Source organism: Nuphar pumila, chromosome 2 (genome assembly GCF_984573655.1).
Source record: "Nuphar pumila chromosome 2, dmNupPumi1.hap1.1, whole genome shotgun sequence".
NCBI classification, from domain to species: domain Eukaryota; kingdom Viridiplantae; phylum Streptophyta; class Magnoliopsida; order Nymphaeales; family Nymphaeaceae; genus Nuphar; species Nuphar pumila.
This window is the reverse complement of record NC_143250.1, coordinates 5,576,432-5,603,339: the sequence shown is the minus strand read 5'-3', so window position 1 is coordinate 5,603,339 and position 26,908 is coordinate 5,576,432. Positions and strand designations below refer to the sequence as shown.

General features: G+C 37.0%; 1 protein-coding gene and 1 long non-coding RNA gene across 3 annotated transcripts in view; both read right to left on the bottom strand.

Annotated features, from left to right (window-relative positions):
• Positions 1 to 25,907, bottom strand: part of LOC149844576 (helicase-like transcription factor CHR28) — a 40,754-nt gene extending 14,847 nt beyond the window's left edge. Inside the window, exons 1-9 of one of the 2 annotated variants that reach the window (XM_089994860.1) lie at positions 25,503 to 25,907; positions 6,452 to 6,530; positions 5,585 to 6,268; positions 5,428 to 5,495; positions 5,099 to 5,231; positions 4,784 to 4,989; positions 3,694 to 3,765; positions 3,534 to 3,611; positions 2,531 to 3,425 (exon numbers count right to left, since the gene is read on the bottom strand). In XM_089994860.1, the coding sequence (XP_089850986.1) occupies positions 2,531 to 3,425; positions 3,534 to 3,611; positions 3,694 to 3,765; positions 4,784 to 4,989; positions 5,099 to 5,231; positions 5,428 to 5,495; positions 5,585 to 6,268; positions 6,452 to 6,530; positions 25,503 to 25,670 (2,383 nt within the window). In that variant the 5' untranslated portion in view covers positions 25,671 to 25,907. The remainder of the gene's footprint in view (positions 1 to 2,530; positions 3,426 to 3,533; positions 3,612 to 3,693; positions 3,766 to 4,783; positions 4,990 to 5,098; positions 5,232 to 5,427; positions 5,496 to 5,584; positions 6,269 to 6,451; positions 6,531 to 25,502) is intronic. The other variant, XM_089994861.1, reaches the window with a different exon arrangement.
• On the bottom strand, positions 21,501 to 22,566 carry LOC149844577 (uncharacterized). The gene is made up of 2 exons (XR_016429762.1): positions 22,460 to 22,566; positions 21,501 to 22,354 (listed from the first exon to the last, which is right to left on the bottom strand). It is a non-coding gene; the product is annotated as an uncharacterized LOC149844577 (long non-coding RNA).
• Positions 25,908 to 26,908: the final 1,001 nt, after the last annotated feature.

Genomic DNA, 26,908 nt, shown 5'->3' with positions numbered 1-26,908 from the left:
TAAGAACGTGCGGTATGCGTTGGCTTGATTGATGACGTGCGGTGATAGCATGGCACGCGATAGGCAACGGTATCGTCGTTAATGCATCGTTGTATAGCAGTACAGATGTAGAGCGTTTGGTTAAGCAGTGTCAGCGGATCAGAGGATGTTGTCTTTAGAGATTTGGTCTAGGACCTCTCGACTTACAGGAGTTTCCCACGCGTAGCGTTTGGACGCATGGTGATGCATGTGGGTTAGGGCTAATTCCCCCAAGGATCACTTTAGGTGATTCCAACCAAGTATGGTGACTCGGGGCTAGGCATCGGTGAATGAGTCTGGGTGATGCTCTTCGCTATGGTGTCCATCAACTAGTCTTCGAACTGGGGGCCGCAAGGTCTTGTTCCTTCAGTGACGAGGTTTTTTTGTAGTGTGTGCATGGAGTCGCAATACGCTCTATAGCAGGCAAGGCTAAGGCAAATTTGTGCTCTTTTCAAAAGTAATAGCTGGTATGGGACGGCTATGCACTAAGTGGCATGGACTAGATAGAATATGCATTTGAAGATGTGCTTGATTAGCTTCTGATAGGCAGTTGTGCACAAGGTGGTGCACAGCGCACGGTGGTGCATGTGGGTTAGGACTAATCCCTCAGGGATCACCTTAGGTGATTCCAACCGAGTATGGTGACTCGGGGTTAGGCGAGTGAATGCCTAGGTGCCGGTGAATGAGTCTGGGTGGTGCTCTTCGCTATGGTGTTCAATCATCAACTGGTCTTCGGATTGGGGGCCACAAGGTCTTATTCCTTCAGTGACGAGGTTTTGTTGTAGTGTATGCATGGAGTCGCAATACGCTCTATGACACGCAAGGCTAAGGCAAGTTTGTGTTCTTTTCAAAAGTGATAGCTAGTATGAGACGGCTATGCACTAAGTGGCATGGACTAGATAGAATACGGATTTGAAGATGCGCTTGATTAGCTTCCGCTAGGCAGTTGTGCACGAGGTGGTGCACATGGCCAATGAAATGATTCAGTACATGAAAAAGTGTTAGTGTGCGGCCTTTGACCCTTAGGCTGGCCAGACTAGGCAGTCTGGCGTGTCACGGGTTTGCGAAAAAATTTATGCTTGTGACACTAATGCTCCTCCTCATATAAACGTGAAACCATACCTATGTATTGGCATGCAAGCTGCAAAACAAACTTCTCTATATTCTTGTTGAACTCTGGATTTATATCAGAGTCATCTGGCAACCCTTTGTTGATTTGATTCATGTTACCATTCTAAGCTATATTCCTACTAATAATGGGAAAACTTTACCCCTTAAGTACCTCAATATCTATCATGGATCATGACCTACAGCCTACAGCCTACAGCCCAGCTTACTTGGGTCATTATAGTTCAAACGAACTTATGCACCTATCAGTGGGATGCAGCATCCCAAAACCCCATAACCTAATAACCATGCTCTGTATCTCTCCCTTCTACCAAAACCCTCCAATGTTATGTTTTGAAATCATCTCCTCAATATATCATTCATCTGCAAGTTATGATTCATGGGGATCACATTCAGTATCTTACATTTGGTAAGTGGCACTCTGGAAAGCAGGGCATGTGGCAACTTCTCTTGCATAGATTCCTCATACCTTGTTCTACATCATGGTGATGGATGTAGAAAGCTGTTCCATAGCATGTCTTGCATCAAAATCAGAGTCAAATGCATGGGCCAATGTTGTCCATATCGCTGTGATACATATCGTATCGATACAAGGACATGATACGATACACACCCGTATCTCATACGTGTATCGCATGTATCATACGATACGGGGCCATATCGTATGATACAGTACAGGCGGACTTTAAAAAGGGTAAAACCGGGGTTTTAAAGGGTTTTTGAGGGCCGAAACCCTCATTCGTATAGAACATACTAGAGAGCTTCCCTCGCACCCTAGGAGCCGTTAGATTGTTTTGAGGGCCAATCTTTGTGCCGAGAATAGGCCTTGTGTGATTTCGTTAAGAGTGCATTTCCACCATTTTTCACCCATAAAAGTGGGTTAAGGTAAAAAAAATCCACCCAAAGAAGTGAGTTATTACTATTTTGCATTGTTCTTGTGAGATTTGATGATTGATGATATGTTATGAAGCTCATAGAGACATAAATGTTTCAAATGTGATTTTATGGTTGTATTTTGTGCATTTCATCATTGTTTTGTGTGTGATGATTTTTTAGAATTGTTGTTATTTTTTTATTTTTGTGATTTTTTTAGAACTTTTTAATTTCTTTTCCAAAATTTATGATTTTTTACGATACGATACGTATCTTATTTTGGGTCCGACCGATATGGGTTACAATACTATAACTACAACCTTGGCATGGGCTGCCAGGAAGGAAGACAAAAACAAATGGGCCATAACCAATTTTAAACGAAAAGATGATACAAGTGATTCTTATATTTTAGAGTCTTAGACAACAGAGAGAGCAAATATTTAAATGGAAAAATTTTAAAAGATATCCAAGAAACTTGCATCATCCAAAAGAGATAAGTTCAATAATATACCTTTTGTACGACGAAGCATAATTGTTTGCAGTACAACTTGCAGCTTCTTGTATCCATTAGTTGGATTCCTACTAATTGGGTTCTTAATTGTAGTACAAAAGGACTTATAGACCGCATATGGTTCATATCTGAGGAACCGAAAGTAACTGTAAAGATCATCAATCGCATTCTGGATAGGTGTGCCTGACAAGCACCATCTTCTTTTTGCTCGAAGACCCCAACACGCCCGAGCAACTTGAGTTCTGTGATTTTTTATGCTTTGAGCTTCATCTAAAACCACTCTAAACCATCCAACTCTTGCTAGCGGACGAGCAAAAGGATCGGATAATGAGCCATCAGCTACCTTTTTATTCTTCTTAGAATTTTTCTTATCACTTGTAACATGTTTCCTTTTTTTGCTACTAGGTAAATCCACAGGTAAGCCTTCATCATTTCTTTTTTCATCATCTTGGTCAACAAGTGGTTGTTTTGGAACTTCCATGCTTACAATAGAATAGGTTGTAAGCACCACATCATACTTAGCAAGCTCATTGGGATCTCTCGTCCTATTGCTTCCATGATATGTAAGAACTGAAAGTTTAGCCTTGTCTGTAACTTTATTTTTCAGTTCTTCTGCCCATTGCCGAAGGACACTTGTCGGACACACCACCAGTGTTCCAGCTGCTGGCCTCCCCTTACATACCAAGGGAATGCTTCCACTTTTTAATGGCTTTGGACTCGGGCTAACTTCAGAATTCCCAGTTAGCTTCACTGAATCAGGTTCCACAGTTCCATCATCTTCATCTAAATCCAGAGCTTCAGGTTTAACATTAACCATTCCCTCTGACCCGGCCTTGGAAGATGGAGACTTCTCCGTTAGTATGAGAGCGATAGTTGATATTGTTTTACCGAGACCCTGTCAAATAGTGTCTAGTAAGCTAGGAAAAAGTTAAACAAATGTCCCAAGCTTTTAGGTTGTGCAAAATGCAAGTGGAGTGAACCAAGTATTGCAGAATATACAAACCTGATCATCTGCAAGAATGCCACCAGAGCAGTGCAAACAAGCAGTTTCTTTCTGCAACATCCATGACAAGGCTATCCTCTGTATGAAAAAAAAATCTTAATCAACCACAAGCAATGACAATACAAAGCATTCTATGCTTAAGACTTTGGGAGAAGCTTGCCTGGTGCCTCAGGAGAGGCACTGCTAGAACTCCATCTGGGGGACTGGCTTCTTTCTTTGGCTGAGAAAGATCCTGCAACAAGCCTAAACTTTGGTTAATATATAATTGACCAAATTTACTACTGCAGATCTAAGAGAGAAAAATCAAAGCTGCTTTGCTACAACTGATTTGTTATCATTAAAAAGTCATATTCATGACCACATATTTGCAGATCTTTAAGACAAATGCAGAATAACCAAAAAGTAATAGCACACAGTGCAGAACCTAACGCAGTTCAAAATCCTAATAAATCAAATGACAAAGAAAAGTATTGAAATGACAGCTCAAAATCCTTTTAGAATCATCTTTCTCTTCTCAGATACAGTACGTTTTATTCAACCTCCAGAGTCTATTCATGGAACTTAATTGAGCAACTAAATTAAAACAACAGATGTGTGAACAAAATGCTGGCTTGACAGATGCACTGCACTGCCAATTGAACAGATTGTAACATCTGGCTAGGTGGATCAGCTTAAGGCATTCAAGCTGAAGGATGTCATGAGTTAGATACCCAGGGTGTGCATCCCTTGCCTTATAGCCAAAGCAACAGGCTCCCTAGTAGGTAAGGGGGGTGACCAAGGGGTTTTACCTACTTGGGGGGTTCCAGCTGCCAATCTTTTCGGACCCCACCACCTGAACCGGCATTTCTCTTGATAAATATAAAAAAATATATATACAAGCCAAAACAGAGATAATTTGGTAACACCAAATCAGGAAGTAAGAAATTTGGATATAACCATTTCAAGCATGTGATAGCCACAGTTTTCTGGTTATAACAATCACCAAAATAGGGATGCATAAAACATAAGTTTTAGCCAACGACATAAACCTTGAATGCCAAAATTTACCTCAAACAACCTTGAACACCGAAAACTTACATCAAAACTATGTCTGTGTGCATGTATGTCTGCATATGTGCGTGGACCATAAACAGGTAAACGCAAATATTATGCATCTTCAAAAAGGAGACATTGACTGACATGATTCTTTGACAGCTTTCACAACCTATTAAGATTAGCAGCCGTTCATAAAGAAGGAAGGTACTGCTTACCTGTAAAGCTAACCTGTAAGTTAACCTTTCATCATATGTCCTTACTCTTTCCTCCCCTGTTCCAATGTGATGAAAAGAGTCACCAAAAACAGGTGGCAGAGTAGTATGAATCTTGCTCTGCATTGACACTATAGGTGGATGTCTTGTATCATCAAAAATATAGAGGTCAGCATCATTCTCCACATCTGAACTGCTTGCAGGGGAATCTGTATGATTCAATCATTAACATCATCAAAAGAATGACAGCGTGAAAGTGAAGATGCTAGAAACCATTGTCTACCTTATATACAAAATAAATTACATCAAAGCTCTTACTGATATCTGACATTGAATGCTTGTGAGAAGTGTCCATAAAGGAAATTCCTGATGTTTCTCGAACAAAAGGTACCACATCAGCACCAGAATTTTCTCTACTTGTAAAAGAAACCTGCAAATGGTGGTCATAAATCTGCAAATGGTGGTCATTAAATTCCTTGCTTCATACTGGCATACTGACTACTATGGCTCGCACATGCTTCACAAAAGTGATATATAACTAGCAACCTTCCCTCTATCTTGATGACAGATTTACCTTCTTTTTCAAGTTTTTAATCACTTTCAAGCTAAAAAGAGAAATTATTAATGAATAGAATAGCTGCACTTACATTTTCAATATTCCCAAAAATTCTAGAGGCTTTCTTTATCGAAGTGGATGGATGCTCATTGATTGAACCTGCAATGGATCAAAAAACATATGTATCAAATGAAAGAAGAAGCCGCAATAGAAAGCATTACTGCATCTCAGCATTTTCATATTCATACTTTTGTTCTGGAGATCTTGAGAAACTAAAGCAAAATTCAAGTCTCCAGCAGCTTCTTCAGCACCCATGTGGAACGAGAACCCACTTTTCGCATTTTCCAATATGTCATCATTATCACTATCCGAAAGAGTAAGGTCCACCACACACTCAGAATCTGACAAGAAGTCTATGTCTTCCGCGTCAAACTTGGAACTGCCAACACAATTTAATGATCGATTCTGCGAAGGATTATCAGCACCCTGAGATGGAGTAGGAAGAACAGGAATCTCTGTTGCACTCTTAGAACTCTTTTCTTGCTCCAAAGATGACAGCGATAGCCAACCCGAGTTGGGAAATCCACCATCATTGCTCGCTAGAGGCTTTACATCTACCTGTTCATTTAGCAATCCACCTTCATATGTTTGATCAGTATATACATCACCAGATCTACCAAAACTGTCTGAAAGCACAAGGGAGATTAATTTCTTCTCATCTGTCTGTGATCTATCATTCTGTGCACTGTCTTCATGCATTGGATCATTATATGCATCACCAGATCTACCCAAGCCATCTAGAGACAAAAATGAGTAATCCATATCATTGTCACCCCTGATTACTGGGAGCTCCAAGTTGTTTGAAGGAGACCATGGAACAAATCCAGGTAGACCAGCTTCTGATGAAAATGACCAGGGATGTTGGTGGAGGCCTGAAAAATAATTCCAAAGTGGCCATTTAGAGTGCAAAGTCCAAGTTTAACAAAAGAACTTATTCAATCTAAAATGTAAATGACATTCTAGCTTTCTACCAGTTCATCCTTTTGCATGAACAAAAACTACAGAAGCTAAAATGAAAACATTGTAGCAAGGTCTATGCAAGTGAACTTAATTACCATATTGAGAATCAGATTGATTCTCAGGGAATACTGGAATGAGAAATTCGTTTTTCTTTGATGATGCATCTTCAGTACCCTGTCGTCAACAAAATCATACATAAATTTAGAATCTGGAAAAGGCAAAGTGAAGAAATACCCATTTGAAAGATTTTCCTTAAGGAGGTGTTTCAATGCACCAACTTGCCCAGAAAATCCATACATCTTAGAATATTGCATTGTAAAGCACAATACAATGTCCAAACTCATTCCATGTCATAGATAAGTTGGTGAATTCCAACACCCCTAAAGGAAAAATTCCCAGATCTGAAGTATACATGTGTACCGTGTGTTTGCAATCATGTGTGTGTGTGAAAGTGTAATATAACCAAAAACTAATTTCTTATGGGGTGATATATATCTGTCAGTGGAAAGCAATAGGGAAATGAAAAAAATACATGTATTTCACAAAGCAATGATAAACAAGAGCCAAATAGGAAAATCATATCATATTGGATTATTGTGAACTCTATAACATACAGAGACATTGAAGTTAATTTTGATCAAATTTTTGAACTATGTATTAATTTTTTATTCTTTTGCCATAAAATTGTTAAAAATAAAATTGTATTCAAATACCCGATAAGGGTATTTTTGTCTTTTATAATATAGTACAGTCCACTAGGGACTGAAATGTAATTTAGCATTGTAATAAATAAACTGCCCTGCAGCCATATTATGACAGTTAGGCACAACAGTCATATTTATGACTGTTGGGCACATCAGTCAAAATATGACTGTTGGAAGGCAGTCCAAAGAGGTGGACTGCCTCCCATGTGGTGGAGTGAGGCTCTACACTCCCTTGTTATTCCTCAATGCTTTTAGAAGCATTTGAGGGTTTTCTCTATAGTTTTTTTCCATCTTATAGGCATGTATGCCTCTTGTGCTGTTTGGTATTTTTATCTCTTTTGAGATTGTATTTGGTCCATTAGTGACCAATATTAAGTGAGTTTATTAAAGCCCTTTGTTGGCATTGTGTTTGTTTCACTATTATTCCATTGTACCTTGTTTCATTACATGGTATCAGAGTTAGGCTCTTGAAAGAAGGAGAATCTCGTGAAGGAAGTGTTTTTCGATCATTGATCATTCCCTATCTCCTCTATTCTAAACTCAAGTATTCATTATGGGAGGAAGAGAGTCTGCCACCGTCATCACCTACAAACTCAATGAAAACAACTACTTGATGTGGGTGACGGCTATGGAAAATCATATCAAAGGAAAAAAAATTGTAGGGTTTTGTTAGTGGTTTTACTACTGAACCACAACTCAAATTGACTAGAAGAGAAGGAGATCAAGTCAAAGCCTTGTCTGAAGAAAAAAAAAAAACCTTAGAAGAATACCAAAATAAATTGAAAGATTGAGAGGCAAGCAATGCACAAATACTCTCATGGTTTATGAATACCATGGAATTCAAGATCGCCATCAATATCAGCAAATTCAAGAAAGCATGTGACACATGGAGCTTTCTAAGAAGTACATTTATCCAAAAGGATATGGCTAGACTTTATTATCTTCAAGACAAGGTATGTAATTCAAAACAAGGAGATAAAAGTGTAAGAGATTTTTACGGTATTTTATCTCTTATTTGGGATGAATTAACCATGTTGGAACCAAAATAGGAAGGTTCAGATATTGATATGAGAAAGACCCAAATCGAAAGAGAAAATCTTTTCTCCTTTCCTTATGACCTTCGACCGGAATTTGAGCAAGTAAGATCTTCCTTACTTCATAGGACCACTTCTCCTTCTATAAGTGAGGCCCTTGCTCAAATTTGTCAAGAAGAGACAAGACTTGGAATGCACAAGTCTAATGATGAGGACCTTGCCACGGCAAGGCCCGAAAATTTTGTGAAAACATATAAATCACCTCACTTTGACAAGAAGTTCAATGGAGAAGGACACAATGGAGGAGGATACAAGGGAGGATACAAAGGAAAAATTATTTGTCATCATTGTAAGGAACCCGGACATATAAGACCGGAATGTCCCAAATTTAAAAAGTTGGCCGCCTTAAGTGAAAAACCACAAGAATCAAGAAAAATGGGCAGCTTCAATGATTTAAATCTTACTCAAATAGCAGAATCCGTCTCACAACTTCTTAAGGCTACACCTTCTACATCCGGAGCTGCCATCTCTTCCTCGTCTCCTCCAGGTCAGACCTCTTAGATTCTAGACTCAGGTGCTTCTTTCTACATGACTCATAATGAGTCTCTATTATCCGATTGCACTAAATCATATTTCTCATGTGTGTCAATTGCCGATGGTACCTCTTTAAAAGTCAAAAGCTTAGGAAAGCTTGATGATATTTCAAAAAAATTCTTTGTTCCAAAAGTGAGAGTCATTCCCAAACTGGATTTAAATCTTTTTTCGGTCTCTCAAATTGCTGACTATGGTTGTAAAGTATTCTTCTCATCTAAGGCGTGTTGGGTGCAGGATCTCCAGTCAGGAAAGTTGATTGGGCAAGGTCATAGACGAGGAGACCTTTACTACATGGATTTTCTGTGTTTACCAAAATACTCCTTTTGTAATCATGTCAAAGACATTAATATAGATCTTTGGCAAAAAAGATTAGGACACCCAAGTATATCCAAATTATCTCTTTTTCCATTTTTGGAAAAAAATTGTAAAGATAAAAATTTTGTATGTGAAGATTGTATACTTGGAAAAATGCAAATGATACCTTTTGGAGTCTCGCCCCTGTTATGTCAAAAGGTGGTTATTCATACTATGTTACATTTATAGATGATTTTAGTAGACATACTTGGAATTACTTTCTATAACTCAAATCTGAAGTTTTTTATGTTTTAAAAACTTTCATAATCTAGTTAAAAATCAATTTAAAACAAATATTAAAGTCTTCTGCTTCGACCCTGGGGGAGAGTTTCTTTCAAATGAATTTCAATTATATCTAAAAAATTATGGAATTGTGCATCAAAATCATGCCCTAGGACACCTCAACAAAATGAGATTTCTGAAAGAAAACATCGTCATATCATTGAAACTACTAGAACTCTACTTATTTCAAAAGAAATTCCAAAGCAATTTTGGGCTGAAGCTGCCCTAACCGCAGTCTATCTAATAAATAGAATGCCTTCTCAAACTTTAGAAAACAAGTCTCCTATTGAAAAACTCTTTAAAATTTATCTTGATTTAAAAAGGCTAAGGGTATTTTGTTGTAAATGCTTCGTGCTTCTTGAAAAATATAGCAAATTCTCTCCTAAAGCCATAAAATGTGTCTTTCTTGGTTATGCTGATAATAAAAAAGGATATCGATGTTATGATAAAACAAATGATAAACTCTATGTTTCTAGAAATGGTACCTTTCTAGAAAATGACAATGGATTTGATTTTGAAGTTCCTAAGGAAGAATCCGAGTATGCTTTCTTATTTGATTTGTTACCCAATAAAGGTATTAGTAATGATATTGAAACCTTCGAGTCTATTAATGACTCAAGTAGTGAACCATCTCAAGATCTTCTTCAATACTCTAGACGAAATATTGGGAAGCATCCATGTGCCCTTGACAGATATAATCAACTAACAAATACTGAAGAAACTAGTATTAGAAGGTCAGAACGAACACATAGGCCTCCAAGGAGGTTTGTCTCATACGAATCCTTCTTACCAAACTACAGGGCATGACTTCTAGCCATTCATTCCTATCATGAACCATCCAACTATAACGAGGCCAAAAATATAAACGAATGGGTTGAAGCCATGAAAATTGAATTAGATGCATTACACAAGGCTCACACTTGGGCAATTCAACCTCTTCCTATCGGAAAGAAGACAATAGGGTGTAGATGGGTGTTTAAAATTAAAACAAAATGTGACAGGTCTCTTGAAAGATATAAAGCAAGACTTGTTGCAAAAGGATATTCTCAAGAATATGGTATAGATTATGAAGAGACCTTTGCCCCAGTAGCTCGTATGACTACAGTTAGAACTCTAGTTGCTATAGCATCCATTCGAAAATGGCCAATATATCAGTTAGATGTTAAAAATGCATTCTTGAATGGAAACTTAAATGAAGAAGTATACATGGATCCTCCCCCTGGTCTGTCTATTGAAAAAGGCATGGTCCTTCATCTTCAAAAAGCCCTATACAGGCTTAAACAATCCCCCAAAGCATGGTATGATCGGTTCAGTGGTACGATATTAAAACTTGAATTTAAATATTGTTACACTGACACTGCTCTTTTTGTGAGATCTACAGGTACCTCATTGATCATTCTTCTTTTGTATGTTGATGATATGATCATCACAGGGAATGATCAAAAGGAAATTGAAGATATTAAAATTTTGCTTAAAAAATCCTTTGATATGACTGATCTTGGTTTTTTGAGATACTTTTTAGGAATTGAAGTAGCCAAATCACCAAGAGGATATATTTTATCTCAAATCAAGTTTGCACCTAATATTGTTGAGCGTTCAAGAATCACTGACACAAAATATGTTGATACTCCTGAAGTAATAAATGCGAAAATGCGAGCTGAAGATGGAGTATTATTAGATGATCCAACCCCTTATCGACAACTTATTAGATCGTTGATGTACATGTCCATTACAAGGCCAGATATTACACATTCTGCAAGTCAATTTCAATATAAGCTCACAACCGTCCACATGAGTGCAGTATTAAGAATAGTTCGATACATCAAGAAAACTATATCTAAAGGACTATTCTTATTCTCTTCCTCATCTTTAAGTCTTATTTCTTATATTGATTCTGACTGAGGAGGAGATCACAATAATTGTCACTCAACTACTGGCTTTTTTGTGTTTTCAGGTGATTCTCTCATTTCTTGGCGATGTAAAAAACAACAGAAAGTGTTTTTATCCTCTACAGAAGCTGAGTACAGGGCTGGCTACCACAACCACTGAAGTTGTGTGGATGAGAGCATTACTTTCCGTGCTGTGATAATAAAAGTGTCATCTATATAGCCAGCAATCACACATTTCACGAGCGAACAAAACACATTGAGATGAATTGTCACTATGTTCGCGAAGAATATTTGAAGGGGACTATTACATTGTCATATGTCCAGTCCGAATTTCAGATTGCAGACTCCTTCACCAAAGCTCTTCCACTGCCTCAATTTTTGCATCTTCTTAGCAAACTTTCGGTGATTTCCCCATAAGTTTGAGGAGGAGTGTTAAAAATAAAATTATATTCAAATACCGGATAAGGGTATTTTTGTCTTTTATCATATAGTATAAACTGCCCTACAGCCATATTATGACTGTTAGGCACAACAGTCATATTTATGACTGTTGGGCACAGAGTTACCGAAAGCACCTAGGCAAAAGGGGAAGCGCGTTTCGGAAGCGCGAAACATCGCGCTTCCGAAACACGTGGGGAAGCGTCCCCCTTTTTTGGGAAGCACGCTTCCCCCTCGCTTCCCCATTTTTTTCATTTTTTCGCTTCCCCCTCGCTTCCGGTTCGCTTCCTAGTTCACTTCCGAGACGATTCGTAATTTTCTTCTAAGTGGTCCCCCGCTTCCTAAATTTTTAAAAGTGCCTTGCTTCCCGCTCCCGCTTCCTTGACTGGTAACTCTGGTTGGGCACAACAGTCAAAATATGACTGTTGGGAGGCAATCCAACTAGACGTTGGACCATGTGCTGGAGTGAGGCTCTATCCCTTGTTATTCCTCAATGCTTTTAGAAGCATTTGAGGGTTTTCTCTAGAGTTTTTTTCCATCTTATAGGCTCGTATGCCTCTTGTGTTGTTTGGTATTTTTATCTCTTTTGAGATTGTATTTGGTCCATTAGTGAGCAACCTTAAGTTAGTTTATTAAAGCCCTTTGTTGGCATTGTGTTTGTTTCACTATTGTTCCATTGTACCTTATTTCATTACAAAAATGTACATATTTTTGCACAGGTAGGGACATTTGCTTCCACTTAATCCATCACACTGAGTGCATCTAAAGCTATGTCACATGGGTGCGGGTGCGGCACTTTCAAAAAACGTGGGTGCAGGGGTGTGGCAAATATATATATAAAGTCCAAAAGTTGAACAAAAATGACCCTGGGTGCATCAGGTTGACCGCACCAAGTGTTGCACCCGCGTCGCATCGCGTCGACGCGGGTGCGGCACCCAATTGGCCGAGTCCTTGGGACATAGATCTAAAGTTAAATCCTTCACCTTGGAGCACGTCATAGGTGAAACTTGTTGAAGATTCACTCATTTGGTTTTGTTTAGTCCCATTTATCAATTAATACGCTTGCACTCATATCCCACTTCCCTCGTCCTGTTTCCTCGTACAAGCTTGAACCAAAAAAGACATTGTATACACTGGAATGTATTTTCAGATGTTAAATATGAGCAATGTATGGCCTTCGCAAAAATATTAAATGGGGTGAACCCTTGGAGAGAAACAAAAATAATTTGTAAAACCAACACAAAAGAGAACATTTGCATTAGAGCCTTGCCACTACGCAAATATCCACATACGGAAAGCATACTAAGTGAATCAAGTGGAGATAGGAAGAAACACCAAGAGGTCGAGGTAGGCCTAAGAAGACTTGGATGGAGATGATAGGAAAGGATATGAATGCTTTGAACCTCACCGAGGACATGGCATTTGATAGAAATGATTGGAGGAGAAGGATTCATGTGGAGGACCCAGAATGATTTTCTTTTTTGGTTCATATTGCCGACCCCAATTGTTTTGGGATGAAGGCATAGTTGTTGTTGTAAGAAACACCAAGCCATGCACTTTTCATTGTTAATAGCTAAAGGAAAATGATTTGAAATGCATATTCTAAAAAATCTGGAGCTTTCATTTGCCAGTGAATGCCCTTCAAGCATTAGTTTGGGAGAATTAGATTATTATCTATCTCTAGAACACACCATCTTTTTAACATCTTCTCTCTATTGCTTGATCAAACGTTCATGGAAGATGGTCTAGTATGATGGATGCTAAGGAACAGCTGTCAAAGTTGAGGGTTCTTTTTCTGATTATTGATCAATTATGGTTGACCAAGACATGCAAGATTCCATCTATGTAACATGGACTCTTCCAAAGGGTCACAGCACCCACGTTGATAGAGTTCAGGTGCAGCATCTGACAAGGCGAGACTTGGGTGCACAAGTGCCTGGTGCAGCAACCCTCACCCAGGCCAATTTTGGTTGACTGAATCCAAAATTGTCCAAAATCCAAAATCTCTTTTAATTAAAGAGTTTTATTAGTAATCATATAACATGATCAATTTTTTTTAGTTCATTTGTATAATTGCAAATGCATTTCGTGGAATATATACATATATATATAGAGAGAGAGAGAGGTTTGTGTTAAAAATGTAAATGCATATATATATAGAGAGAGTGTGTCATATGTAAAGTAACTAGGAATAGTTTCTTTTAGTTTCTTTATTTATTTATTTTGCATGTGAACTAGACAACATAGGGAACCGTTGGGCTCCCAACGACTCTCTATGGCCTCCTTCGCTTGTGTATAAATACGGGGCAAAGCCCCACTACAATATAATGCATCTTGCATATGTTGAGATAAATAAAATCATTATTTTTATCTCTTATTTTTATTTCCCTTTAGTGGATGTTTGTGAGTGAACTCATTTGTGGTTCTTTGAGTATTCATTTTGGTATTTTGGTAAAACTCTCTCGAGTGTCCACTCTTGGTGATTGAGTGAACATCTTTGAAGGAACCAATTTCCTTACATGGTTTCAGAACTTGGTGATCAAGCTGAAATTTTTTTGGTACATTGGGAAGCATGTCACTCCAAATTTGAAAGTGCTGAAGCTCAGTTGCAATTTATAGTAGATCGTGACTGTTTTTCAAGTAATAGATTGGTGGTGCTTGCGTGAAAAAGGAGTGTTTGTGCTCTTGATTGATGGCATTTACTTGGTGGTGGAGTACTCAGTGATTTTCACCCTTACTCTTGTTCTCTCCCCTATAATTTCTTTTCTTTTCTCTAGTATTTTTTCTTTACCTTTATCCTTGTAAAATGGATGACAATGAAAATGTTACCATAAAACTCATCAAACTCAATGATTTAAACTATGTAACATCAACTTCAATTATGAAGCATCTCATATGGAGAAAAGGGTTGTGGGGATAAGTGGATGGGACCGATCTGGAACCCAAACTAATCCTTACCAAAGTAGAAGGTGAGAAAGAGACACTGCTTACAGAGGTTGAGAAAAATAAAAGAATGACCACTTATAAGAAGAAGTGAAAGGAATGGATAATGGGACAAGTCAAGATTATGTCTTGGCTCATTAGTAATGTTGACATTAAGAAGTGTTCAAGCCTTGCTAAATTCAAACATGCAAATAATGCATGAGATTATCTTAAGAGAATGTATTCTCTTAAAGATACTGCACATATGTGCAACTTGCAAGATAAGATACGGAATATTGTTCAAGAAAACAAAAGCATTAGAGAATACTATAATGGTTTGTCAAAACTATGGGAAGAGTTGGTTTTTCTTGAACCAAAGTGGCATTGTCCGGAAAACATATAACTCTGCTAAAATCAAATAGACGTGAAGCATTTTTATCAATTTATTAATGGGTTGAAATCGGAGTTTGAATCCACTAAATCCACTCTTCTTCATCGAGGGAAAGTCTCTTTGATAGAAGACACTATAGAAGAATTAAGTATGGTGGAGAATATGCTTAAAAAGTGAATCTCTAAGAGTGATAATAACTCGGTTATAGCCATATCTAAATCGAAAAACTATGTTTGTACCTACAAACTACCATACTATGAAAAGCCAAATGATGAAAAGTAAGGCAATGAGTATGAAAGAAAAAAAGTTATTTGATACTATTGTCATGAACCGGGACATGTAAAAACATATTGTCCTAAATTAAAGAAACCTTATGAAAAAAGGTTGCATCTATTGGACCTCCACAAAAGTCAAGTGATATAAAAAATCATTCAAGATCCATCTATTGGAAACATGTCCTTGACACAATTCGTGGAGGCTCTTCAATCTCTACTCAAAAGAGCATCCTTAACAACTGGAGTCGCGGTCTCTTCCTTCGGCTTCTCCAATCCCGTTAAATCCCTTTAGCTTCTTGACTCAGATGCCGCTTTTTATATGAGGTCAAATGGTGAATATTATTTGAATGTCATAACTCAAGTAGGTCAAATGTTTTCACTGCTAATAGAAATCTCTTGAGATAAAAGGAATAGAAAATTTTGAAAATATTTTTCAAAATTCAAAAAGATGTTTAATTCTAAAAATTAGATATATTCCTAAATTGAACTTAAATCTTTTATCGGTTTCTCAATTATCTGACCATAGATGTAATGTTTTATTCTCCTCTCATGGTTGTCGAGTGCAGGATCGTCAGTCAGGGAAGCTGATTGGGGAAGGCCATAGAGAAAGAGGCTTGTACTGCATGGATTTTTTGGAAATACCCAAGAATACATTCTGTTGCAATGTTCAAAAAATGGATTTGGATCTATGGCATAAGAGACTTGGTCATCCTAGTATATCCAAGATTCAGTTTTTTTCAAAGATAAAAAATAAAAATTTGAAAATTTTACATGTAAAAATTGTATTCTTGGAAAAATAAAGAGATTATCATTTCAACAAAGAACCTTTGTTTCTTCCTGACCACCTGAGTTAATATATTCGAATGTGTGGGGCCCGGCACATGTTATATCAAAGGGTAGTTTTATATAGTATGTAATTTTTGTGGATAATTTTATGAGACACTTGGATTTATTTCCTTAAACACAAATATGAAGTTTTCTCACATTTTCAAATATTTTACAATTTGGTCAAAAACCAACTCAGGAATGATATTTTCATCTTTCGCATTAATTCAAAAACTGTTTTTATCAAAAGAATTCAAATATTACTTAGAACTATACGATATCACACATCAAAAATCATGTCCTTACACCCCTCAACAAAATGGCTTAGCTGAAGGAAGCATATGCATATTATAGAAACAACAACTTTACTTATTACAAACCAAGTACCTAAAGATTTTTTGTTGAAGCCACATTAACGATAGTTTATATTATTAACAGAATACCATCTTCTTCTTTTAAAAATATCTTCTATCAAAAAACTTTTCAAACAAGTCCTAGATTACTCTAGATTGAGAGATTTTTAATATAGTGTTTTGTTTTTACCAACAAAAATGACAAACTCTCTTCCCAAGCTATTCCTTGTGTCTTTTTAAGATATACAAATAATAAAAAAGGCTATACATGTTTTGACTTTAAAATTAAAAGGTTATATGTCTCAAGGAATGTATCATTTTTAGAAAAAGAAAGTTTTTTTTTAAATTGAGAAAACTAAAAAAATAAATGAGTATTTTTTTTATTGGATCTAATCCCAAAGATTGGTGATTGTGATATTAATGTGATGAGTGAAGAACAATCTCGCAAGGATCAAGATTATATCCAATATTCCATGTGTGGTAATTATGAGCATCCATATGCTCTTGAAAAGTATACCAATTATGAAAATCAGACAAGAATACCAACTAGAAGGTCATCTACAGTATCAAAAATCCCTAAAAAATTATGTCCTATGAGTCTTTTTCACCTAAGTATCAAGCCTACATTGCATTAGTATATTCCTATATAGAACCTTCCAACTATGTCAAAGCAAAGAAACATCTTAAGCGGATAGAAGCTATGAGAGTGGAATTAGATATCTTAGAAAAGGTTAATACTTAGATTGTCCAAAACATTCCACTAGGAAAGAAACCTACAGGTTATCGATGGTTATATAAAGTTAAAACCAAGAGTGATAGAACTCTTGAAAGGTACAAATCCATATAGTTGTCAAGGGATATTCTCAAAAATATGGAATAGATTATAAAAAAACCTTTGCTTCAGTTGCTAGAATGGCCACAGTTAGGACCTTAGTAGCTCTTGCCTCTGTGAAGATATGACATATATATCAAATGGATGTTAAAAAATATTTTTTTAATAAAAACTTAGTTGATGAAGTTTATATGGAAACACTGTCTGGCATAGTTATCCCTAAAGGAAAAGTTCTTCGTTTGAATAAGGTCTTGTATGATCTTAAGCAAGCATCAAAGGCTTAGCATGACAGGTTTAGTTAAATAATGTTTTATGTTAGATTTCAATCTTGTCTAACTGACAGTTTTGTTTGTTAAGATTTCTGACGCAAGTACTATTATACTTCTCTATGTGAACGATATGATATCACTGAAAGTGATAAACTGGAAGTTGAACACATTAAAAAGCTTCTTAAAACACACTTTGAAAGGACTAATTTAGGATTTTTAAAATGATTTTGGTATAAATGTTGTTTATTCTTCTAGAGGTTATTTGATGACTCAATCTAAGTTGGATTTAGATATTCTTGTTAGGTATGGTATCTCATATGATAAAAAGGTAGAAACTCTCGAAGTTGTCAATATCAAAATGAAGATTGATGATAGAGAACCACTTGAAAATCCAATACCATAGAGACAAGTTATTTGAGCATTGTCATATCTTTCAATTACGAGACCGAAATACAGTTCACACAGCAAGCTAGTTTAAGAATGCTCCTACCATTGTTCATATGGGAGCAATTTTGCATATTATTAGATACATCAGTGTTAACTCTGCCTGTGTATAACTGTGTAGTTATACATTGTCGGTCCCAAGCCCGGATAAAGGAGGAGGATTGCGGTAGGCCAGTGACAACCAGCATAAAAACTTAGTCACACCCTATGAATATGAACCAATATGAGAATTTCGTTGGGGCGTTCCCTACTGAGCGACGCGTTGTACTCTATAGGCTCGGAGGCAGTGATAAATGGGCAAGGGTTGCTAGGTCGTCGCCCAGAAGCGACGCGTCACACCGGCGCCCGAGTGTGGTGTCAAATAGGCAAGGGTTCCCTCACTTTGTTGGACGGGTGGGGGTCTTTAACTGGTAAGTTGGTAGAGTTAGTAGATGTTATGTGTAAGAGAAAGATTGATATTTTATGTCTACAAGAGACCAAATGGGTAGATGAGAAAGCAAAAGTGATAGAACCTTGGGGATATAAGATTTGGTATACAGGAATAAATAGGAATAAAAATGGAGTAGGGATTGTTATGAGTCGTGAGTTTATAGATAATATAGTTGGTAGGAAGGGTGATAGGATTTTACTTATTAAATTAGTATTAGGTACGGATATTATTAATATTATTAGTGTTTATGCACCTCAAGTAGGTTTAGATGATTCCATTAAGCATCAATTGTGGGAAGATTTAGATAGAGTAGTACAAGGGATATCTTATGGAGAAAAGCTTTTCATCGACGGTGACCATAATGGACATGTAGGCATTAGTAGGGATGGATTTGAGAGTATCCATGGAGGCTATGGTATAGGAGAAAGAAACGAAAGTGGAGAAAGGATTTTAGATTTTGGTTTGTCCTGTGATATGATCTTAGCAAACACTTGGTTTAGGAAGAGGGAGTCTCACCTAGTAACATTTAAAAGTGGGGTTAATACGAGTCAGATAGATTTTTTCCTACTTAAAAAGAGAGATAGGGGTTGTTGCATCGATTATAAGGTTATACCGGGAGAAAGTGTAGCTACACAACATAGAGTCTTAATTTTAGATCTTAGAATTAGACAATGTCGCAAAAGGGATAGACATAGGATAGATCCTAGAATTAAGTGGTGGGCACTAAAAGGAGCTAAACAAGGAATGTTTGTAGAGCATGTTTAAGGAAGTTGATTGGTGTCTCGAGGAGGATTCAGAATCAATGTAGAATAAGATAGCGAGCGGCATGAGAAAGGTGGCTAAGGAGGTATTGGGTGAGTCTAAAGGTGGTGCACCGCTAGGTAAGGATACATCATGGTGGAACGAGGATGTCAAATTAGCTATTAAGGTTAAAAGAGACTGTTATAGAAATCTAAGTAAGAGTCGTGATAATGAGAATTTGGAGAAGTATATGATAGCAAAGAAGGAAGCTAAAAAAGTAGTTCGAAACGCGAGGGATAAGGTATATAAGGAGGTTTATGACAAGTTGGATACCAAAGAGGGCGAGAAGGATATTTATAGGCTTACAAAGATGAGAGATAGAAAATCGAGGGATTTGTGTATGGTTAGATGTATCAAAGATGAAACGCAAAGGGTTTTAGTTAAAGATGAGGAGATTAAGGAGAGATGGAAAGATTATTTTGATAAGCTATTTAATGGAAGTCATGCTCAGGATCTTGGAGACTTCTCCATTCCTTTTCATGAGATGAATCGTGACTTCATGCGCAAGATTCAAAAGAAAGAAATTGCAGAGGCTTTGAAGAAAATGCAATCAAGAAGGGCAGTTGGCCCAGATGGTATACCTATCGAGGCTTGGAAATGCTTGGGAGAGAAAGGTTTAGAATGGTTGACAAATATTTTTAACAAGATTTGGCGGACAAATAAGATGCCTAATGAGTGGAGGAAGAGTACTTTGGTGCCTCTATATAAGAATAAGGGTGATATACAAGATTGCACAAACTATCGTGGTATAAAACCCATGAGTCATACTATGAAACTTTGGGAGAGGGTGATTGAGTCTAGGTTGAGGAAGGTTGTCATGATATCGGAGAATCAATTTGGTTTTATGCCTGGAAGATCAACTATGGAAGCTATACATCTTCTTAGACAACTTATTGAGAGATATAGAGAGGAACAAAGATTTGCATATGGTTTTTAATGATTTAGAGAAGGCATACGATAGAGTAGCTAGGGACGTTCTTTGGTGGATAATGATGAAGAAAGGTGTTTCTCTCAAGTACATTAGTATAATTAAAGATATGTATGAAGGAGTAGTAACCAATGTCCGCACTTGTGGAGGGGTGACGACCAATTTTCCTGTAACGGTTGGGTTACATCAAGGATCTGCTTTAAGCCCTTTCCTATTTGCTATAGTGATGGATGAGCTTACGAGATCAATTCAAGAAAATGTGTCGTGGTGTATGTTGTTTGCTGATGATATTGTTTTGATTGATGAGTCTAGAGCTGGGGTTAATGCTAAGTTAGAATTATGGAGACAGACATTGAAAGCAAGAGGTTTTAAGTTGAGTAAGAGTAAGACAGAATATATGGAATGTCGGTTTAGTAAGCAACGAAGTAGTGATGGGAGTGTAGTGAAGCTTGGTGAGCAAGAAATATCGGTGCATGATTGTTTCAAATATTTGGGATCTATCATTCAAAAGTATGGAGAAATTGATAGAGATATAATCATAGGATAAAGGTTGGGTGGATGAAATGAAAAAGTGCAACTCGAGTGTTGTGCGATCGTAGAATGCCATTGCGGCTGAAGGGAAAGTTTTATAGGACGACTATTAGGCCCGCTTTACTATATGGTACGAAATGTTGGGCTGCCAAGAAACATCATATTCAAAAAATGAGTGTAGCTGAGATGCGTATGCTTAGATGGATGTGTGGAAATACAATAAAAGATAAGATTCAGAACGAGGAGATACGTAAGAAGGTAGGCGTTGCACCCATTGAAAATAAGATGAGAGAGAATCGTTTACGGTGGTTTGGACATATTCGACGAAGGCCTAATGATGCTCCAGTTAGAAGGATGGAGAAATGGGAAAATATATTAGTTAAAAGAGGTCGGGGTAGGCCTAGGAAGACTTGGATGGAGATGATAGGAAAGGATATGAATGCCTTGAACCTCACCGAGGACATGGCATTGGATAGAAATGATTGGAGGAGAAGGATTCATGTGGAAGACCCAGAATGATTTTCTTTTTTGGTTTATATCGCCGACCCCAATTGTTTTGGGATGAAGGCGTAGTTGTTGTTGTTGTTGTATACTGATCAATGTTATAAAAAATGTGCCTTGAGGTGCAAAAGTCGCGCGTCGCCTTGAGGCACGGCCCTCTATGCCTCAAGGCACAAGCTTGAGGTGCAATTTTTTTTACAAGATTTCTGAGAAATGATCAACAAGATTTTTGCAGATTAATCTCATATATTTTTCAGTTATTTCAGTTATGTAATCAGTTTCTTAGTATATTACTATATTTTAACTTTTGTTGGTTAATCTCGTATATTTTTCAATTATTTCAGTTATGTAATTAGTTTCTTAATATATTTTAACTTTTGTTGGTTAATCTCATATATTTTCCAGTTATGTAATCAGTTTTTTAGTTACTTTTATATGTTAATCTCATATTTTTTAGAATAATCTCATATATTTTAACTTTTGTAGGTTAATCTCATATATTTTCCAGTTATTTCAGTTATGTAATCAGTTTCTTAGTATATTTTAACTTTTGTTGGTTAATATCATATATTTTTCAGTTATGTAAACAGTTTTTTAATTACTTTATATGTTAATCTCGTATTTTTTAGAATAATGTCATATATTTTAACTTTTGTTGGTTAATCTCATATATTTTTCAGTTATGTAATTGGTTTCTTAGTATATTTTATCTTTTGTTGGTTAATCTCATATATTTTCCAGTTATGTAATCATTTTTTTAGTTACTTTTATATGTTAATCTCATATATTTTAACTTTTGTAGGTTAATCTCATATATTTTTCAGTTATTTCAGTTATGAAATCAATTTCTTAGTATATTTTAACTTTTTTGGTTAATCTCATATATTTTCTAGTTATGTAATCAGTTTTTAGTTACTTTTATATGTTAATCTCATATTTTTTAGTACTTATTTGAGAATTTCTATTTCTTATTGGTTGTTATTTCATCAATAAAGCATTTTTTTATTTATTTATATTTTTAGATATTTTATTATTATTTTTTAAAGTTTTCAAAAACAATATTTGAGGCTTACGCTTTACGCCTCGAGGCTTACGCCTTGCCTCAGTTTTTGGTGGAGTGCCTCGCTACGCCTCAACGCTTTTCACAACACTCATACTTAGGGATGGCAGTGGACCGAGGAAAAGCGGGGCTCCGCCCCGCCTCGCCCCGTTTGGACCGGGGATGAAGGGTATGAAACGGGGATGGAGGCGGGGACGAAGGTTAAAATCCATCCACATCCAGGGATGGACGTACACTTTTCCCCGCCTCGTCCCTGCCACGATCCCCGCCCCGACCCCGACCCGACCACTTTTCCCTGCAATATCCTCGCCCCGCCTCATCCCCGTTTGAACCGGGGATGAAGGACATGAAACAAGGATGAAGGCGGGGGTGGAGGATAAAATCCATCCCCGACGGGGATGGAGGTTCTAATCTTGAGGTGGGCGGCGGTGGAGACCTTGTCCCCCGCCCCACTGCCATCCCTACTGATACTGATAATGATTGAGTAGGTGATCCAAATAATCGACACTCAACCATTGATTTTTTGTATTTTTTGGTGAATCGTTGATTTCTTGAAAGTGCAAGAAGCATCAGAAAGTTTTTTTTTCTTCAACTAAAGCAGAGGCTACAACTACTATGGAGGTGGTCAGCTAAGAAGATTGTTGGCTAACATGGGCGTTCAGAATAAAGAAGCATCATGACTATGATGTAACAACAAAAGTTTTATCTACATTATCAGCAACAGGACCTTCCATGAATGAACCAAACACATTGAGATGGATTGTCACTATGTACGATAGGAATTTCGAAATAGCATTATTGATCTTCTCTATGTTACTTCAGAATATCAATTGACGGATTTCTTCACCAAATCTCTCGTTGCTCCTAGATTTAACTTTCTTTTAGACAAACTTTTGGTTATCCAACTGTAAGTTTGAGGGCGAATGTTAAAAATGTGTGTGTGTATGTATATATATATATATATATATATATATATATTGTCATAAGTAAACTACCTAGGAATAGTTTCTTTTAGTTTCTTTATTTTTGGGGATTGTATATGAACTAGTCAACATAGGGAACCATTGGGGTGCCAACGACTCTCTATGGCCGCCTTCACTTGTGTATAAATACAGGGAAGAGTCCCACTACAATGCAATACATCTTGCATATGTTGAGATAAATAAAATCATTATTTTTATCTCTTGTTTTTATTTCCCTTTAGTGGATGTTTGTGAGTGAACTCGTTTGTGGTTCTTTGAGTGTTCATTTTGGTGTTTTTGTGGAACTCTCTTGAGTGTTCACTCTTAGTGATTGAGTGAACATCTTTGAAGGAACTCATTTCCTTATACTTTGCACCCCAGCATCTATTTTTTGAAATACTGCGCCGTACACGCCTGCACCCATGTGACACTGGGTTCCATCCATCCAAATATAGTTGATTGAGTCATATAAGAATACTTTATTTCCCTTTAGCTTCCTTCTTAATGTATTTTAAATGTAAAGGCATGGAATAGTGAATAGGACTTTTCAGCACTAATGTAAAGCTCAGTGATATCTTTTCTCTTATCAAAAATGCGCCTTGATGCACAAAAAAAAAAATAGAGAAACGCAGAAGAAGAAGAAGACTATTTGAGATTTCTATTGCTTATTGGTTGTTGCTTTATAGGACACTATATTTTTCAATTACATAATTAGTACTTTTATATGTTAATCTCAGATTTTTAATACCTTATTTGAGATTTTCTATTTTTATTGGTTGTTACTTCATCAATAAAGCATTTCTTTATTTATTTGTATTTTTAGTTTTTTTATAATTTTTTTAAAGTTTTAAAAAAAATTGAGGCTTACTCTTTATGCCTCGCCTCGGTTTTTGGTGGAGCGCCTCACTACGCCTCAACACTTTTCACAACACCCACTGACTTAAGATAATAGTTACCATGTTTGATTTGAACATGTTACATGAGAAAGTATTCAGTTTTATATGATAATGAATCACTCCCTGCTTTCCAATTGCGCTCCAAATGAACCAAAAATGAATCCCGATGATGCAATTATATACATATGGAAATCTGAGGCGGGAACAATATGAAAGTAATGGTATGTTTAAAGTTAGTCTGAAACTTTTTTCCGAACACTACAGGACTGTAATTTTCGTATTATGAAATTGTAAAGATGTTCCATATGCAGCCTTGAATCCAATATTAAACATATTTTCCAAGCATCTCGAAAGTAAGCATGTAAAATGATTCATCCAACAAGATGGTTGGAAAACACAGTAGATACAACTTAGGTAGGGTGAACTTGTGCGGAGAAGAAATGCTAAATGATAAAATCTGCAACCATATCAACCATTACTGCCAAAGCAGGATGTGCATAAAGCTGCAATTACTGGCTCGCCCTCTATTGATCCATATCACCCATGAGTATTTCATCCATAATCATGTCATTTTCTACTGAACAGTGTGATGTCTGTCACAGGTTATACAGCAACAAGTCCTCACTGTTCATGATTCCATAGGCAGAGCTTATTCAGACACAAGAAGGGTTTCCCTAAATTGCACTGTACTAGCTGCAATAAATCATATGGTGTCCCACCAACAGGGGCTCTGCTTGTCTGGTAGGAGCAGCTAGTGCACGTCACCTTGTGTTGGGACGTTGCAGGTTCAAAACCCAATGGTATAATTGTATAACTGGTAGGGGTCTGCCTAACCCCAGCTTGCCTTTCAAAAAAAAATTATATGGTGTCCCAAAATCTCTGCTTCTAATACCAAAATCATATGCAGACCTAGATATTATGAAATTGAGTAGAGTACGACGTGCCAATCGTCATCATCAAAACACCTGAAATCTAAACAACATCCTTTGAAATACCATAATTCAGCAAAAGAAAAAAACACTCAGATGCCTCAAGTGCACCAAATGCATCATATCCCAAAAGGTGATACTTGCTGGTCCAGGAAAAAAAATCAATCTTGAAAATTTGCAATTGCACGTGATTCAACCATAAACCCGCCACATAGAATCTCAAACGGCATAGTCTCAAAGAGAGAATTGGATGGAAAAAAGGATGAAACCCCTCAAAATTCTGCGATCCAAAACAAACAAAAACTCGCAATATTCTACACCGTTTACGGCCGAGCCCCACAGAAGAAATTCATGCAAACAAATCGACTAAGACCAACAGTTCGATCATACGAAACGGACCGACGCAATCCAATCACGAAACAAGTAATCCAATAAGGGAAACAAAATTAACAAGAAAACCAGCAAGGGGCCCAAAAAAAGAAAAGGAAGAAAATCGATCTACCGGCGAAGGATCGTGCGATCGGGACTGATCCTCGTTCAGTATATCAAAGAACCTCTCCTCACTGATCGAGAAGTCATCCATATCACCTAAGCCGTCGCCGTCGCCGTCGAGAAGGCCCGCGGCGTCCAGCCACAAGTTCAAATTACCAGGTCGGTCGGGGACCAACATCGGTAAACACCATGAAAGAGCCCTTGAAGGGGTCACCAACGTCCGATGCAAGCGATTTGGGGTAGATCGAAGGGCACCAAGAATTGTCAAAGGGAAGAATAACGATAACCAATACCTTAGCAATGAAGGAAACACGGAATTTGCTCGGAAATTCCGTCGAGAACCCAAAACGGGAGAAGAAAAAAGAGGAAGGAAGGGATGAAGGAGATTGAGGAGGGGGAAGAAAGCAGAATCGGAAAGGGAGAACTAAGGGAAAAAATTGGAAGAATTTTAAATCGGAGGGGTTGGGTGTAACGCAGGAGAAAGGGTGCGCGTTGGGGAAAGGAATGGAGGGGTGTGGTGTGGGGTAGGGAATGGGGAAACATCACAGGGTAGGGGGGTTGGGTTTAAATAGAAGGGGGAGCTGGGCAGGTTTATTACGGTATGTGTTCAGCGTGATTGATTTACTATAAAACGATACTCGGATAATAAAATTTGGATAAAATAAATAGTATTTTTAACCTCAAAAATTTATGAAAATTATATACTATTGATTTTAAAACTTATAAAAACCTATTTATACATAGGAATTATAGATCATATTTGTATAATCAAAATTTAAAAAAAAAATCAAAAATTCAATAAAACATTGAGGTTTTCATTTTCAAATATGGACTGGAAATGTAGGTTCTTCCAAACTCTTTATACAGTTGCTTCCTATGGGCCTTGTGCTAGCTGGATTTGATTCTTTGACGTGTCTATTTTTATGCTTGTATAAAAATATCCCTTGGCCACTTTTGAGAGACCGCGTTAATAAGATCTGTCTTTCTCGTGTGTTAGCGTGTGAATTCGGTGCCCTTGAAATTTCGTCAAAGTCCACTAACTCTGCTCTTCTATTTTTCATGGCGTGTAAATGTGTACCATTTAGAATTTGACCAAACACACGACTCTCTCTATATATCTGTGAGGGAAATAGGTAGGTGTGAAATGAAATATGCTAAAATAATAAGTGTTTTTTGCTCTTTCAGTATTTTTTACAGTTCTAACCCCCATAAATGTATTGGGCATAGTTGATTTATGAGGAATTCACACATGTAACATGTCTTTTCGATGAAAAATTATATTTGAAGCTTGAAAATATTATAAAGATTTTGAACGATTGATTTTTTTAACCTTATAAAAACTCACCCATGTGTCAAAATCGAACACTTCAAGAGTTGATCCCTATAAAATCAAGTACATAGATCACATATGTATGT